This window comes from Netta rufina, assembly GCF_964035555.1.
Source record: "Netta rufina genome assembly, chromosome: 7".
Classification (NCBI taxonomy): domain Eukaryota; kingdom Metazoa; phylum Chordata; class Aves; order Anseriformes; family Anatidae; genus Netta; species Netta rufina.
The window spans coordinates 36,313,837-36,325,330 of record NC_140130.1 but is presented as its reverse complement, the minus strand read 5'-3'; the positions used below and the strand labels follow the sequence as shown (position 1 = coordinate 36,325,330).

The 11,494-nt window shown below is 62.3% G+C and overlaps 1 protein-coding gene across 5 annotated transcripts in view; it reads left to right on the top strand.

The window, feature by feature from the left end:
• Window positions 1-8,874: 8,874 nt before the first annotated feature.
• Window positions 8,875-11,494, top strand: part of EBF3 (EBF transcription factor 3) — a gene marked incomplete at both ends in the record, with an annotated part of 115,600 nt that continues 112,980 nt past the window's right edge. For all 5 annotated transcript variants that reach the window (XM_084290351.1, XM_084290350.1, XM_084290349.1 and 2 more), the window contains 4 exons: window positions 8,875-9,008; window positions 9,186-9,342; window positions 9,740-9,803; window positions 10,311-10,366. In XM_084290351.1, coding sequence (XP_084146477.1) covers window positions 8,875-9,008; window positions 9,186-9,342; window positions 9,740-9,803; window positions 10,311-10,366 — 411 coding nt within the window. The remainder of the gene's footprint in view (window positions 9,009-9,185; window positions 9,343-9,739; window positions 9,804-10,310; window positions 10,367-11,494) is intronic.

Sequence of the window (11,494 nt, the reverse complement as noted above, 5' to 3'; positions counted from 1 at the left end):
CGTGTGGGTTGGTGTGCTGCACAGCGTGGCAAACTACAACCAAAGCAGGAGAGAGCTGCTGGCAGCACAACCCTAAAAGTGAGTGCTACTTGAATGTACACCCGAGGTCAGCATGGATAGGTGCATTTTTAAGACATGCAGCTCCATTCCCAAACTGCCCTTCAATACAGGAGTCTGCCTGACTTGGAAACTGCTCCTTTTTTTTTCCAAATACCTTCACATCGTGTTACTGCACATCACTCCCAAAAACGCTGGATCGCTCGAAAGTATCCGTGGTAGCAGAGAGCTGGCTAAAGCAGGAGCTCTCCCCTCCTGGAAGACGAACCAATGCTGCACGAGTTCGTGTACCAGGCTGGACGAGGGAGGGCAGGAAGAGCAGAAATAAACAGAATAAAATTTGCTCTAGCCAGTAATATTCTCTATACGGTGCATTGCCTGTAGGACCACATGGATTTCAAAATCAAAGATTAATGGCACCGCGAAGTTGCTTGAAGCCCCGCGCCTGCTAACATGGCATTCCGTGTGACAAAGGAATGCGAGTTGTAAGCATCCGTTCCAGCCGGGGTGGGCAAATCACATCCACTCAAATACTTCTCAAAGATTTCACCGGCGTCTCCGGCAGTTTCTCCCCGGTGCCGCCGCAAGCCGAGAGCGCTGAATTCCCACGGCAAATGCCACCGGGGGCCAGCGCCCGCCGGGAGGCTGCTGCCCTCCGATGCGACTCGCCCCGGGGCCGGCTCAGCTCGCCCTGCCCTGCTGCAGCTCCGGGGGTGGCCCCGACGGGACGGGACGGGACGGGACGGGACGGGACGGGACGGGACAGGAGGGGATGGGATGGGACAAACGGGACGGGACGGGACAGGAGGGGACAGGACCAGACGGGACGGGACGGAAGGGGACGGGATGGGACTGGAGGGGACGGGACGGGAATGGACGGGGCGGGCCGGGCTGGGACAAGACGGGACGGGCCGGGACAGGCCAAAACGGGCCGGGCCGGGTCCGTGCCTTGCCCGCTCCGCCGTGTCCGCCCCCGCGGGCGCCCCGCGCCCCCCGCCCGCCTCCCGCCCGCGCAGCGCAGGGGGGGCGCTTGCGCACTGCTGCGCTCCGCGCAGCGCCGTGCCCCACAGAGCCTCGGCGAGGCTGCGGCGGGTAAGTCGTGTATTAAAGCGCGCCCAGCACACACACACTCCTCCGCCGGTCCCCTCCTCAATAAACACTGCCCTCCGCGCGGGGCAAAGCTCTCCCCGGCCCAATTAGCCGCCAAAGGTAAGCGCCCGTCCGCGGGTCCCGCTCCCGAGGCCTCCCTGGCTGCGCGCCCCTGCGCGGGGGGACGGGGGGGGAGCGGCGGGGGCGGCGGGGCGCCCGCTTACCTGGCACGGGCTGCGCGCCCCCGCGGCCGGCTGCGCGCCCCTGCGCGCCCCTGCGCGCCTCCGGCCCGGCCGCGGCGCCGCTCGCTCCCGGCTGCGCCGCGGCCGCTTGCGCGCAGGTTGCGCGGCTCTGCGCGGCTCTGCGCGGGGTCTCGGCGGCGCGCCCGAGCCTCCGGGGCTTTTTCCCCCGCCGAGCACAAAAGCGGAGAAGCCGGGCGCTGCCGGAGCCGCCCCGCCGAGGTGCCCGCGCTAAAACGCAGGAAGCAATTAAAACTCCTCCTTTCGGATTAACAACCCAAAATTGATCGGTCTGTCAGGAGCGCCGCTGATTTATGAAAGGTGCTTATTTCCTCGCGATGGAGAATTTTATGTTCTCTAGGTGAAACCGAGTTCACCCAGCTCCGGAGTAGATTGATGTTTTAATAAAAATAAATAAAGGGAAAAAGCTAGCCTGGTCTTTGGGGACATCAACTCTCAAATCGCGGCGTTGGACTAACAAATCAAACCGCGTTATCTTTGCGTTTCCCGGCGTTTAATCGAACGTCTAAAAATTGCGGGCGGCGCCGCGCCCTTGATTAGCGGCGAAGTTTGAAGGCGCTGCCGAAAAGTTGGCGCAGCAGCCGGCCGGGGAGCGCCGAGAGCCGGGGCCGGCGGGCGGGGAGCGTCCTGTAGATGGCACACCGTCCCCACGCTAGAGCCACGGCCGCCTCCTCTGCGCCGAGAGGGGGAAGCCGGCGAGAGGGAGAGGCGGCGAGCTCGGCACTTGTTGTTCGCCCGCAGCAGGGCGCGGTGCGGCGCGCAGCGCTCGGGGACGCCGCCGGCACCCGGCCCCGGGGCGCGGAGCTCGGCGGCCGCGGGGTGCGGGAGGGTTGCGGGAGGGGTTGCGGGGCTGCGGGGCGCTGCGGGGGCCGGGGGGGAGATGCTGGAGCCGCATCGGCCCCGCGGGGACCCGGCCGGGCCGAGGCGGCGGGGCCGGGCAGCAGCCGGGCGCCCGGCACGTTTGTCTTTGCCATGTAAATTTCAGCGGGACAAATTGCTTATTAATAGTCTAGGAGAGAAGGCAGTTTCTTTCTTTCTTCTTTTCTTTCTCTGTTTTTATTTCTGCATGGCCCCCAGCTATGCTCTGGGCAGCCTCACCGCCCAGCAGTTTTCCCTTCATTTCAATATCCTAAAGAAAATGCAAATCACCGCGCTGTGGCCTTTTTAAAAAGTTAAATTAGCAACAGCTTTAAGTGACTCCATTAGCATGGAAAACATACAAACGTTTAATGTGGGAATCGCTTCCTTTCCCAGCGCCGCTCGCCCGGCTCCGCGCACCGAGCGCGGCTGCGGCCAGCGGGGCGCCCGGCTCCGGAGGCGAGGAGGAGCAGCGGGGGCGCGGAGCTCCCCGAGGAGCTGGGACCGGCCGCGGCTGCGGAGCGGCCCTCGGGGCGAGGAGAGCTTCACCGGCCCGCAGCCGCCCGCGGGGAGACGGCCGGCGGCGGGGCATGCGGCGGGGACGTTTCCCCGGTGCGCGGTGCCGGTGCCCGGTGTCCCCGCTTGTCCCCGGCCGTGCGGCGGCCCCGTGGGTGCCGGGTGGGTGTTGCCGGCTGCCCGCAGAGCCCCCCAAAGTTTGGCCCGGCCGGCGGCCGCCCCGCAGCATGGCCCGGCCGCGGGGCTCCCGTCGCCTCCCGGGACCGGGGCGCGTCCTGCGGGGCCGGAGCCCCGACCCCAGCCCCGGCCCCGACCCCGGCCCCGACCCCAATCCCGGCCCCGGGCCGCGCCGTGCGGTGGCATCCGGAGCTCCCGAATCCCCGCAGGGCAGAGCGTCGGGGAGAGCAAGCCCCGAGCAGGAAAGAGTTAAGGTTTATATTATTCAGTAGAGGTCTTGTTAGGATGTAATCTGCATTTTCTAACTACTGCGTAATAAAAAGTGAGAAGTTTTGAGACACCTTTCTTGATTATACCTTTGGCGATACTTTAGGTTTTACATTTAATTTGCATTTTGTTCTTAGTGAATATTGAAGTCTTGAGTGGAGGATTGAATTTTATTAGGACATCTGGACTGACAATATCAAATCAGACACCAACGTCCCAAAGCATGCTAAAATTTCAGAGTTAATTAGAACGAAGTGTGTTTAATTAAAGCCAATTATAATATCTGAAATTATCTGATCGATCCTTGTTTGTTCAGTCGGACTCACTTCGGATTGTGCCGGCGGCGCGGCAGGACCCGGCCGGCCGCAGCTCCCCGCGGCCCCGCTCCGCACCCGCTCCGCACTCCGCGCTGCGCCCGGAGCGGGGCCGGCCGGGGGGGCCTGGCCGCGGGCGGGCACGGCCGAAGTTGGAGCGGTTTTGGTTGAGGGACAAATTCCCGGTTTAACAACGGCGGGGGCGCGGAGGGGGAAAACGCGCCCGGAGCCGCGCGGGACCGGGCTGGGTAACGCACCGCGGCCCGACGGGGGCCCTGCGCTGCGCCCCCTCCCCGCGCAGCCCGGCCCCGGGGCGCGCAGGGCTGCGGGAAGGGCGCAAGAGAGGAGCCGAGGGGCTGCGGGGCTGCCCCGAGGCCTGCGCGGCTCCTGCGCGGCTCCTGCGCGGCTCCTGCGCGCCAGCCCCCTGCGGCCTCGGGGCTGGGACGGGGGGACCGATGCGCCCCGCCGGGGGCTGCGCGGGGTGCGGAGCGGGGTACCCGGCCTCCCCTCGGGAGGCTGCGCATCCCGGCCTCGAGAGCGGAGGCCCACCCGACGGCCTCCCCGGGGCGCGCAGCCCGGAGCCCGGCCCGGTCCCGCTGGGGGGGACCCGGGGGGCTGCGTGGCGCCCACCCGGGGCAGGACCGAAACCGTCCCACGCCGGGGAACTCGCAGCGGGAGGCCGGCGGGGGAGGCCGGGCGGAGAGAGGTCCCAGCCCGGCGGGGAGGCTGCGCGGGTGCGGGCCGCTGCGCGGGGCCTCCCAGCCTCCTTCCCCCCTGCCTCCGCCCCGAAGCTTTGCCCTCGGAGGGCGCTGGGGACCCGTCGGGGAGGGAGGTCCCGGCGTGCCCAGGGCACCGGGCAGAGCGAGGCCGCGCAGGGAGCGCGCAGCGGGGACCGGGGAGCCCCTGGTGCTGCGCCCCCGCGGTGCCTGCGCCTCGCCCCTCGCATCGAGGCCGGGAGGTGCCCGTCCGGCGGCGGAGCCGAGTTACCTGGGCATCCGCCGCTCTGCCGAATATACCCGAAAAACGCGAATTTATCACTGCTCTGAAGCGCAGGAAACAAGAGTTAGCGGAGATTTGTTTCGCTTAAATCGGGCATAAATTACACCTCCTGGAACCGAGCACGTTAATGATGAAGGCGCCTTCGAACAATAAAACTGAAATACGCGCGCCGCAAGTGCGCAGCGGGCCGGCAGGGCCCCCCCGGCCCTCGGGGCCGCCCCCGGCCCGCCGCACCGAGAGCGGCCCGGCCCGGCCCGGCCCTGCCCAGGGGTGCGGAGCGGTGCGGGGAGGTGCGGAGAGGTGCGGGGAGCCCCCGCGGGCCGGGCGGCAGCGCCCTGCCAGGGAAGGCCGGGCTCCAAGTTGCGTGATTTAAACCATCGAAACGCGGCGTTTTCTTTCAGGGGGAAAAATGTGAAATGATTAAGATAATAGTCCCGAGAGGATTGTCCCGAGGAGGGAAAAAAAAAAAAAATAATAATAATAAAGTTTAGGAGAATCCTATAACAGCTGTGGAAATGAGGCTATCAATTTTAATCTGCGCGATCCATGTACAGTGTGTGATTATGTGTTATTATGCCGTGCGGTGCGGGAGGAGGCAGGGATGCGAGGCGTGATTTATCGCGGCCGTGCGGGGCTCTCCCTCCCTCCCCTCCCGGGCCGCGGCAGGCGGTGCCCGGCAGCGCCGGGGCGCCCGGGGCGCGGAGGCCGGGGAGCGGCGGCTCTCGGCGGGGCTGCGCCGGGGGACAGCTGGGCTGCGGCCATCTGACCGGCTCCGCCGTGACATCTGGGAGCCCACTGGTGTGTGGCACGCGAATCGCTTGATGTCGCTATTTAAATGCAAATTTGCGGGGGGATCACTGAAGCCTCACCCCGTAAATTCACACAAAAGGGAGACTTGGCGCGGCGCGCCGGAGGAGGAGGAGGAGGAGGAGGAGGAGAGGAGGAGGAGGAGGAGAGGAGGAGGAGGAGGAGGAGGAGGAGGAGGGCCGCGGAGCCGGGAGGGCTCGGGCCGCCCCCGGCAGCCGCTCACACCCCCTGCCCGCCCGGCGCCGGGCCGCGACCGGGGCCCCGCTGCCCGCCGCCTGCTCCGCGCAAGGTGCTCGGGGCGAGGCCGGCCTCCCCCGGCCCCCCGGCCTCCCCTCCCCAGCCTCCCCGGCCTCCGCTCCGCTTCGCCTTGCCGCAAAACTGCCGGGGAGGTCCCGGGTCGGAGGGGCGGCCCCGGGCCGGGCCCCGCCGCCGCTGGGGCTGCGGGAGGCAGCGGCGGGGCCCGGCCTCCCCTCGGCGGCCTCCCCTCGGCGGCCTCCCCCCGTGCCTCGCCGGGCAGGGGAGAACTTGAGCCGGTGCGGGTTGGGGAGGCTGCTCCCAACAATGCCCGCCTGGAGACGGTGCGGGGCGAGCACGGAGCCATCCCGAGCGAGTTTCTTCTTCCTCCTGCGCGGAGCTCGCAGCCAGCCGTGGAGTGACACACACACACACACAAAAAAAAGGAAAAAAAAAAAAAAGATAAAGTTGGTGAATGATAAAGACCGTATTTTCCACGCTTTGGGTGCAGGACCAGATGATCTAGAAAATGAGCTGAAATAGATTCAGCCTCAGAGCCTGTTGTGAAGAGCAGCTGATTCCCCTATTTCTGGCCAGATGGCTTCTGAACACAGATTTGCATTCATTTTCGCTTAATATCGTCCAAAATAGTGGGGCAGCTGCATTTGTTGTCAAAAAGGTTTAAAACTCCCTTTCTTTCTGGGGCAGGATCGTTACCTTATGTGATGGGCTTATGGAACTTTTTTTTTTTTCCCTCTTTAGTCAACAGTATCAGATTTAAAAGGATTTGTTTTAAAACCTCCTAATTTGGTAATCAGATTTAAATCGCCTCGGCGCGTGTAATCTGAATTAAAGCTACTGTAAATGATTTTAGGCATTACGCTTTCGTTAGCGCGGGGAAGGAACAACTTCGGCTTTGTTCGGTGCGTTTTAGGAAATGTGTCACAGCCAGAGCGGGGCCGGCCGCTTTCGCCTCGTTTTTTGGGAGCGCTCGTTCCCCGCAGCGGGGCAGCGGCGGCCGCGGCCCCCGGGCGCAGCCCCCGAGCGGCGGGGCTGGAAGCGCCCCGGCACCGCTCCCGGTGCGAACTTCGCTTGGCTCCGTCCCTCCGCCGTGCCCCTGTCGCGTCCTGGGTAATCTGCTCGCCTGCAACTCCAAAGCTCCGGGCTGATTATGAATCCGGGAATTTTCTTTTAATTTCTCATGAATAGTTTCCATACACTTTGATTTAAGGTTATTAACATTCTATAGACAGTGGCATCTTTAATATGTGGCGATCGCTTCTAAAGACTAATCTCATTACCCTCAAATAGTCATAAAATATGATTTTATTATACTTACGTATTTAATTAGACGGCCAGCAATGTAATGGATTTTGAGATCGGGTAGAGCAACAGCTTTGATAATTCACTTATCTTTGGCAATAGTCATTAACCCCCAACACCAGCAAAATAGATTGCTTTCTAACACATCTTTTTTTCTCGCCCCTTGGAGAAAGGATCGGGGGTCTCCTGATAACACAAATCGGACTTCGATTTTCACCGATTAATTAAAATATTAACGTACGGACCCTGGCAATTCCAAATAAAAAGAAAAAAAAAAAAAGGGGGTAAAAAAAAAAAAAAAAAAAAGGGAAGTCCTGACCCGGACCGGGTGGAAAAAGCTCGCCACCCAGGGCGGTGCTGGGCTGCGGCCGCCGGGCATATACACACTTATATACACACATACACACTCATATATACACACATACACACACACACGCGTGTCCGTGCACACGGGGCCGTGGGCAGGAGCCAGAGGGGAGGCTTGGGGCATGGCCGGCCGCGGCGTGGACGCGTGTGTGTGTGTGTGTGCGTGCATTTGTGTGTGTATATATGTGCGTATATATATATGTGTGTGTGTGTGTGTGTACGTGTGTGTGCTACTGTGTGTGCACGTGTGTGCACACCTCTGTGTGTGCACCTTCGCATTTCCGTGCAACTCTGCGTGTGCATCTGCGTGCATCTGTGTGCGTGCGCGCATCTGTGCGTGCACATCTGTGTGCGTGTGCCCAGCTGTGCGCGTGGCTGTGCGCGTGTGCCCAGCTGTGCACGCGTGTCCCCCCCGTGCACGCGTGTCCCCCCCCCCCCCTCTCTGGGCGGCTGTCCAGCTGCGGGCGACCCCCGGGGGCCGCTCCGCGCCCCGACCCCGCGCCCCCTTTGTCCGCCGCCACCCCGCGGCCCCGTCCCGCTGCCCCCCGACGGGCCGGGCCGGGGCAGGGCAGGGGCCGTCGGGGGGCGGCCCCTCCCGCCGCAGGTGCCTGGGCGCCCCCCGGCGGGGTCCGGCGGCGCCCCCCGGTGCCGAGCCGTGCCGAGCCCTGCCGAGAGCCGTGCTCCGGGGGGGGAACCGGGGATGGATAGATGGACGGATAGATGGATGGATGGATGGATGGATGGACGGACGGACGGGCGGCCGCGCGCGCGCCCCGCTCCCCCCCCGTTGGGGCCGCGCCGTGCCGAGCCGTGCCGAGCCGAGCCGTGCCGTGCCGTGCCGGTCCATATATGGCGCTGGCCCCGCCCCCCGCGTCACGCTGACAGCGCGGCTCCCGCGGCGGGGCCCGGCTCCCGGGAAGGGCGCTCCTGGGGGAGGGAGGGCCGGGCTCCGCGCCGCCGTCCATTCCGCGAGACGCCACGGGCCCGCGCCCCGCTCTCCCGTGCCCGGGAACACCTCCGCGGCGGTCGTTTTTTTGCGTTTATTTGTCTTTTGGAGCGGGAGAAGCCTCGCCAGAAGTGGTCGATTCAGCAGTGTCCCGAAGCCTTTTTTTTTTTTTGACGCCGTTTCTACTAGGATGACACCGCGCTGAGCGCGCCTGCAAACAACAACACAAATATTTATTCTTTCGAAAGAAAAAAAAAAAAAAAAAAAAAAAGCCTCGCAGTGTCGCCGGCCGTAGTTACACTTTTTCTTTCTTTTTTTTTTTTCCTTTTTTCTTTTTTTTTTTCTTTTTTCCCTTTTTTTTTTTTTTTTCACCCACCAAGCTGGAACGCCATCCAACTCGCTGCACAGAAGTACTCAGTAAATTGTTTATGTCGTGCCAATACAGGACAGCCTGAAGAAGGAAGCGAGACTCGAACTGGGCTTTTCTCCTGCCGCTCACAGGGAGTAAAGTCATCTCTTGTATTCCAGTCGCCAAGGAGAGGGAGAGCGAGCGAGCGAGCGAGCGAGAAAATCCAGCGGCAACCAACCCGCCCCGCATCTGACATTTCCCTCAGCTTGAACCCCTTTTGGCTCGGAGCTGGTCTCGCCCCAATCTGTTTTAATGTTTGGGATTCAGGAAAATATACCAAGAGGCGGGACGACCATGAAAGAAGAGCCGCTGGGCAGCGGGATGAACCCGGTCCGCTCGTGGATGCATACCGCCGGGGTAGTGGATGCTAACACGGCCGCCCAGAGGTACGTCCCCCCCCGCTCCCCCGGCACGGCACGGCCCGGCCCGGCCCGGCCCGGCCCCGGCGCTGCTCCGCAGCCGCCCTCGCCCCCGCTCCGCAGCCCCGCGGCCGCCCCTTCCCCGCGCCCCTTCCCCGCCGCCCGGCCGCTCTCACCCGCGCCTTGTCTTGTTTTCTCCCGCAGCGGCGTGGGGCTGGCTCGGGCGCATTTCGAGAAACAGCCGCCTTCCAATCTCAGAAAATCCAATTTTTTCCACTTCGTCTTAGCTCTGTACGACAGGCAGGGGCAGCCAGTGGAGATTGAGAGAACAGCTTTTGTGGACTTTGTGGAGAAAGAGAAAGTAAGTCCGTCTCTCTTCCTTTTCTGTCCCCCCCCCCCTCCCCCCTTACTCGCGCTGTAATTGCCCGGAGATGATTTTCGCTTCGAGTTAAACCCGGCCGGCTCGGACGGGACTCCGGGGGCACCACGTGCGGGCCCCGTTAGCTCGGCCACCGCCCGGCCGCCGGCACCGGCCCCGGACCCGGGGGGCGTGCGGGGACCGGGCCGGGCCGCTGGGCGGGCGGGGATGAGGCTGGAGGTGCGGGGCTCGGGACATCAGCAGCGCCCCGCAAAGGGGCTGCGGGCTCGGGGCTGCCCAGCGCGGTGCTGAGCCGCTGCAGGGCCGAGCGGGATGCTGGGCAGGAGAAGGCGAGCGCTGCTTTTTCGTGCTAAATGTAATTATTTATCGTTGCTTGCAGGAGCCAAACAATGAAAAAACTAACAATGGGATTCATTATAAACTTCAGTTATTGTATAGCAACGGTAAGTCGGCCTTCCCCCCCCCCTCCGCACGGCCGTGTGCCCCCGGGAAAGCGGGGCTCGCTGCTCCGGGGCCTTCCCCGGGACGCGCACGGTGGGCGAGGGAACCGCGGGGCGCACGGCAGGAAAACAAACCGGGGCCGATCGATAAGTCGATGGTACTTCACATGATTAACCGGCCGGCCTTCGAGTGGAAAGTAAAAAAGGGGATCGATCGGCGCTCCGGCAGAACGGCACTTTGCGGGGACTTGGGGCGAATTAGCGGTAATTACCGCGCCGGGGCACGGCGGGCTCCGCGCCCCGGCCCACGCGTGGGGCCCCGTGGGCAGGCTCGGCCCCGGCCCCCTCCCCTTTCTCCTTTTTTATTATTTTTTTTTAATTTTTAAAAATTGTTTTTATTTTTTTACTGGTCGGCTGCGCCCCGCGGGTGGCAGCGGGGTGGCCGGCCCGGCGCTCTCGGGGTGGCTCCGGGGTGGCGAGCGGCTAACGGGGGTCTCTGCTTGCCTGCAGGAGTCCGGACAGAGCAGGACCTCTACGTTCGCCTCATCGACTCCATGACCAAACAGGTGAGAAAGTTTCCTCTCTGCTCGTTGCTCGGGCTCCCCCTGCGCCTTGTCCCCTCGGCCGGGAGCGCCCCGGGAGCGCGGCCACCTGCGCGGGGCGGTCGGGCCGGGGATGCTCCGTGCCGGGGCTGCGGGCAGCGTTTGCATCGTAAAGCAGCGTGTGTAGCATTAATACAACGTCACGAGAACAGGCGTGCGGTCTAATTAATTTAGCGAGGGGTAGAGGAAGGGGAAAGCCCCTTCGAGTTGCTGGGATTTATTTTTCGGCGCACTTTTTTCCCCCTGTAACTTTTTTTTGTTGGCGATGTTTTCCCTCGGTGAGCGAAGGGCAGTCCTCGTGCCAGGCGCTCGGGAGCTGGCCGTGATTAGTCCTTTTCTTTTATAATGCGGTGATCTAGTGACGCGAGACGTTTATTTGGATTTAAAAGTTAAATGTGCTGAGGTGAAAAGTCAGCTTGTTCTCCTCTAGTCCATATTCACCTCTCAGCCCCCCATCTCCATAATTCAAACTCCATGCTCCAGGGGTCACCCAAACCCGTCCATTTCCCTGAGATCAGCTTCTGTTTCTTCCTCAAACCTCTGTCATACCTTGTAAATAACATAATTACAAGCAGTTCCTTATTAAATTATTTAACCTGTCTTGGTCAACTTTTCCGATGATAACTACATGTTATCAGCATTGCACCTCAGCAATTAAAGACAGAAAGCTTCTTGCTGCCTTTGGATTTAATCAACTTTATATATTTTTTTTTTTTTCGGAGAGACATTTCAAGATTTTTTTTTTATTATTATTTTTTTTTTCGGGGGAGTGGGGGAAAAGGAGGAGGTGAGAACGGGGCATAATTTACAGTGCTCTGGAAATCAGATACCAGAGATGGAAATTAAAACCATTCCACCGAGCCGCCGTTTTTAACACCCCCGGCGTGTTTTCTCGCTGCCGGCTGAGGCGAGCCTGCGGAATGCCTCCTGCTAACTTTCCGGGCCCCGGGCAGGGAGCGCCGAGACCTTGTCCCAGCGCCACCGGCACCCGGAGCGGCACCGGCAGGACCGGAGCCGGGCCGGGGGCTCGGCGCAGGCTTCACGGCACGGCCGCGCTCCCCGCCCCGCCGCAACTTTCCCGGGGCTCCGCGA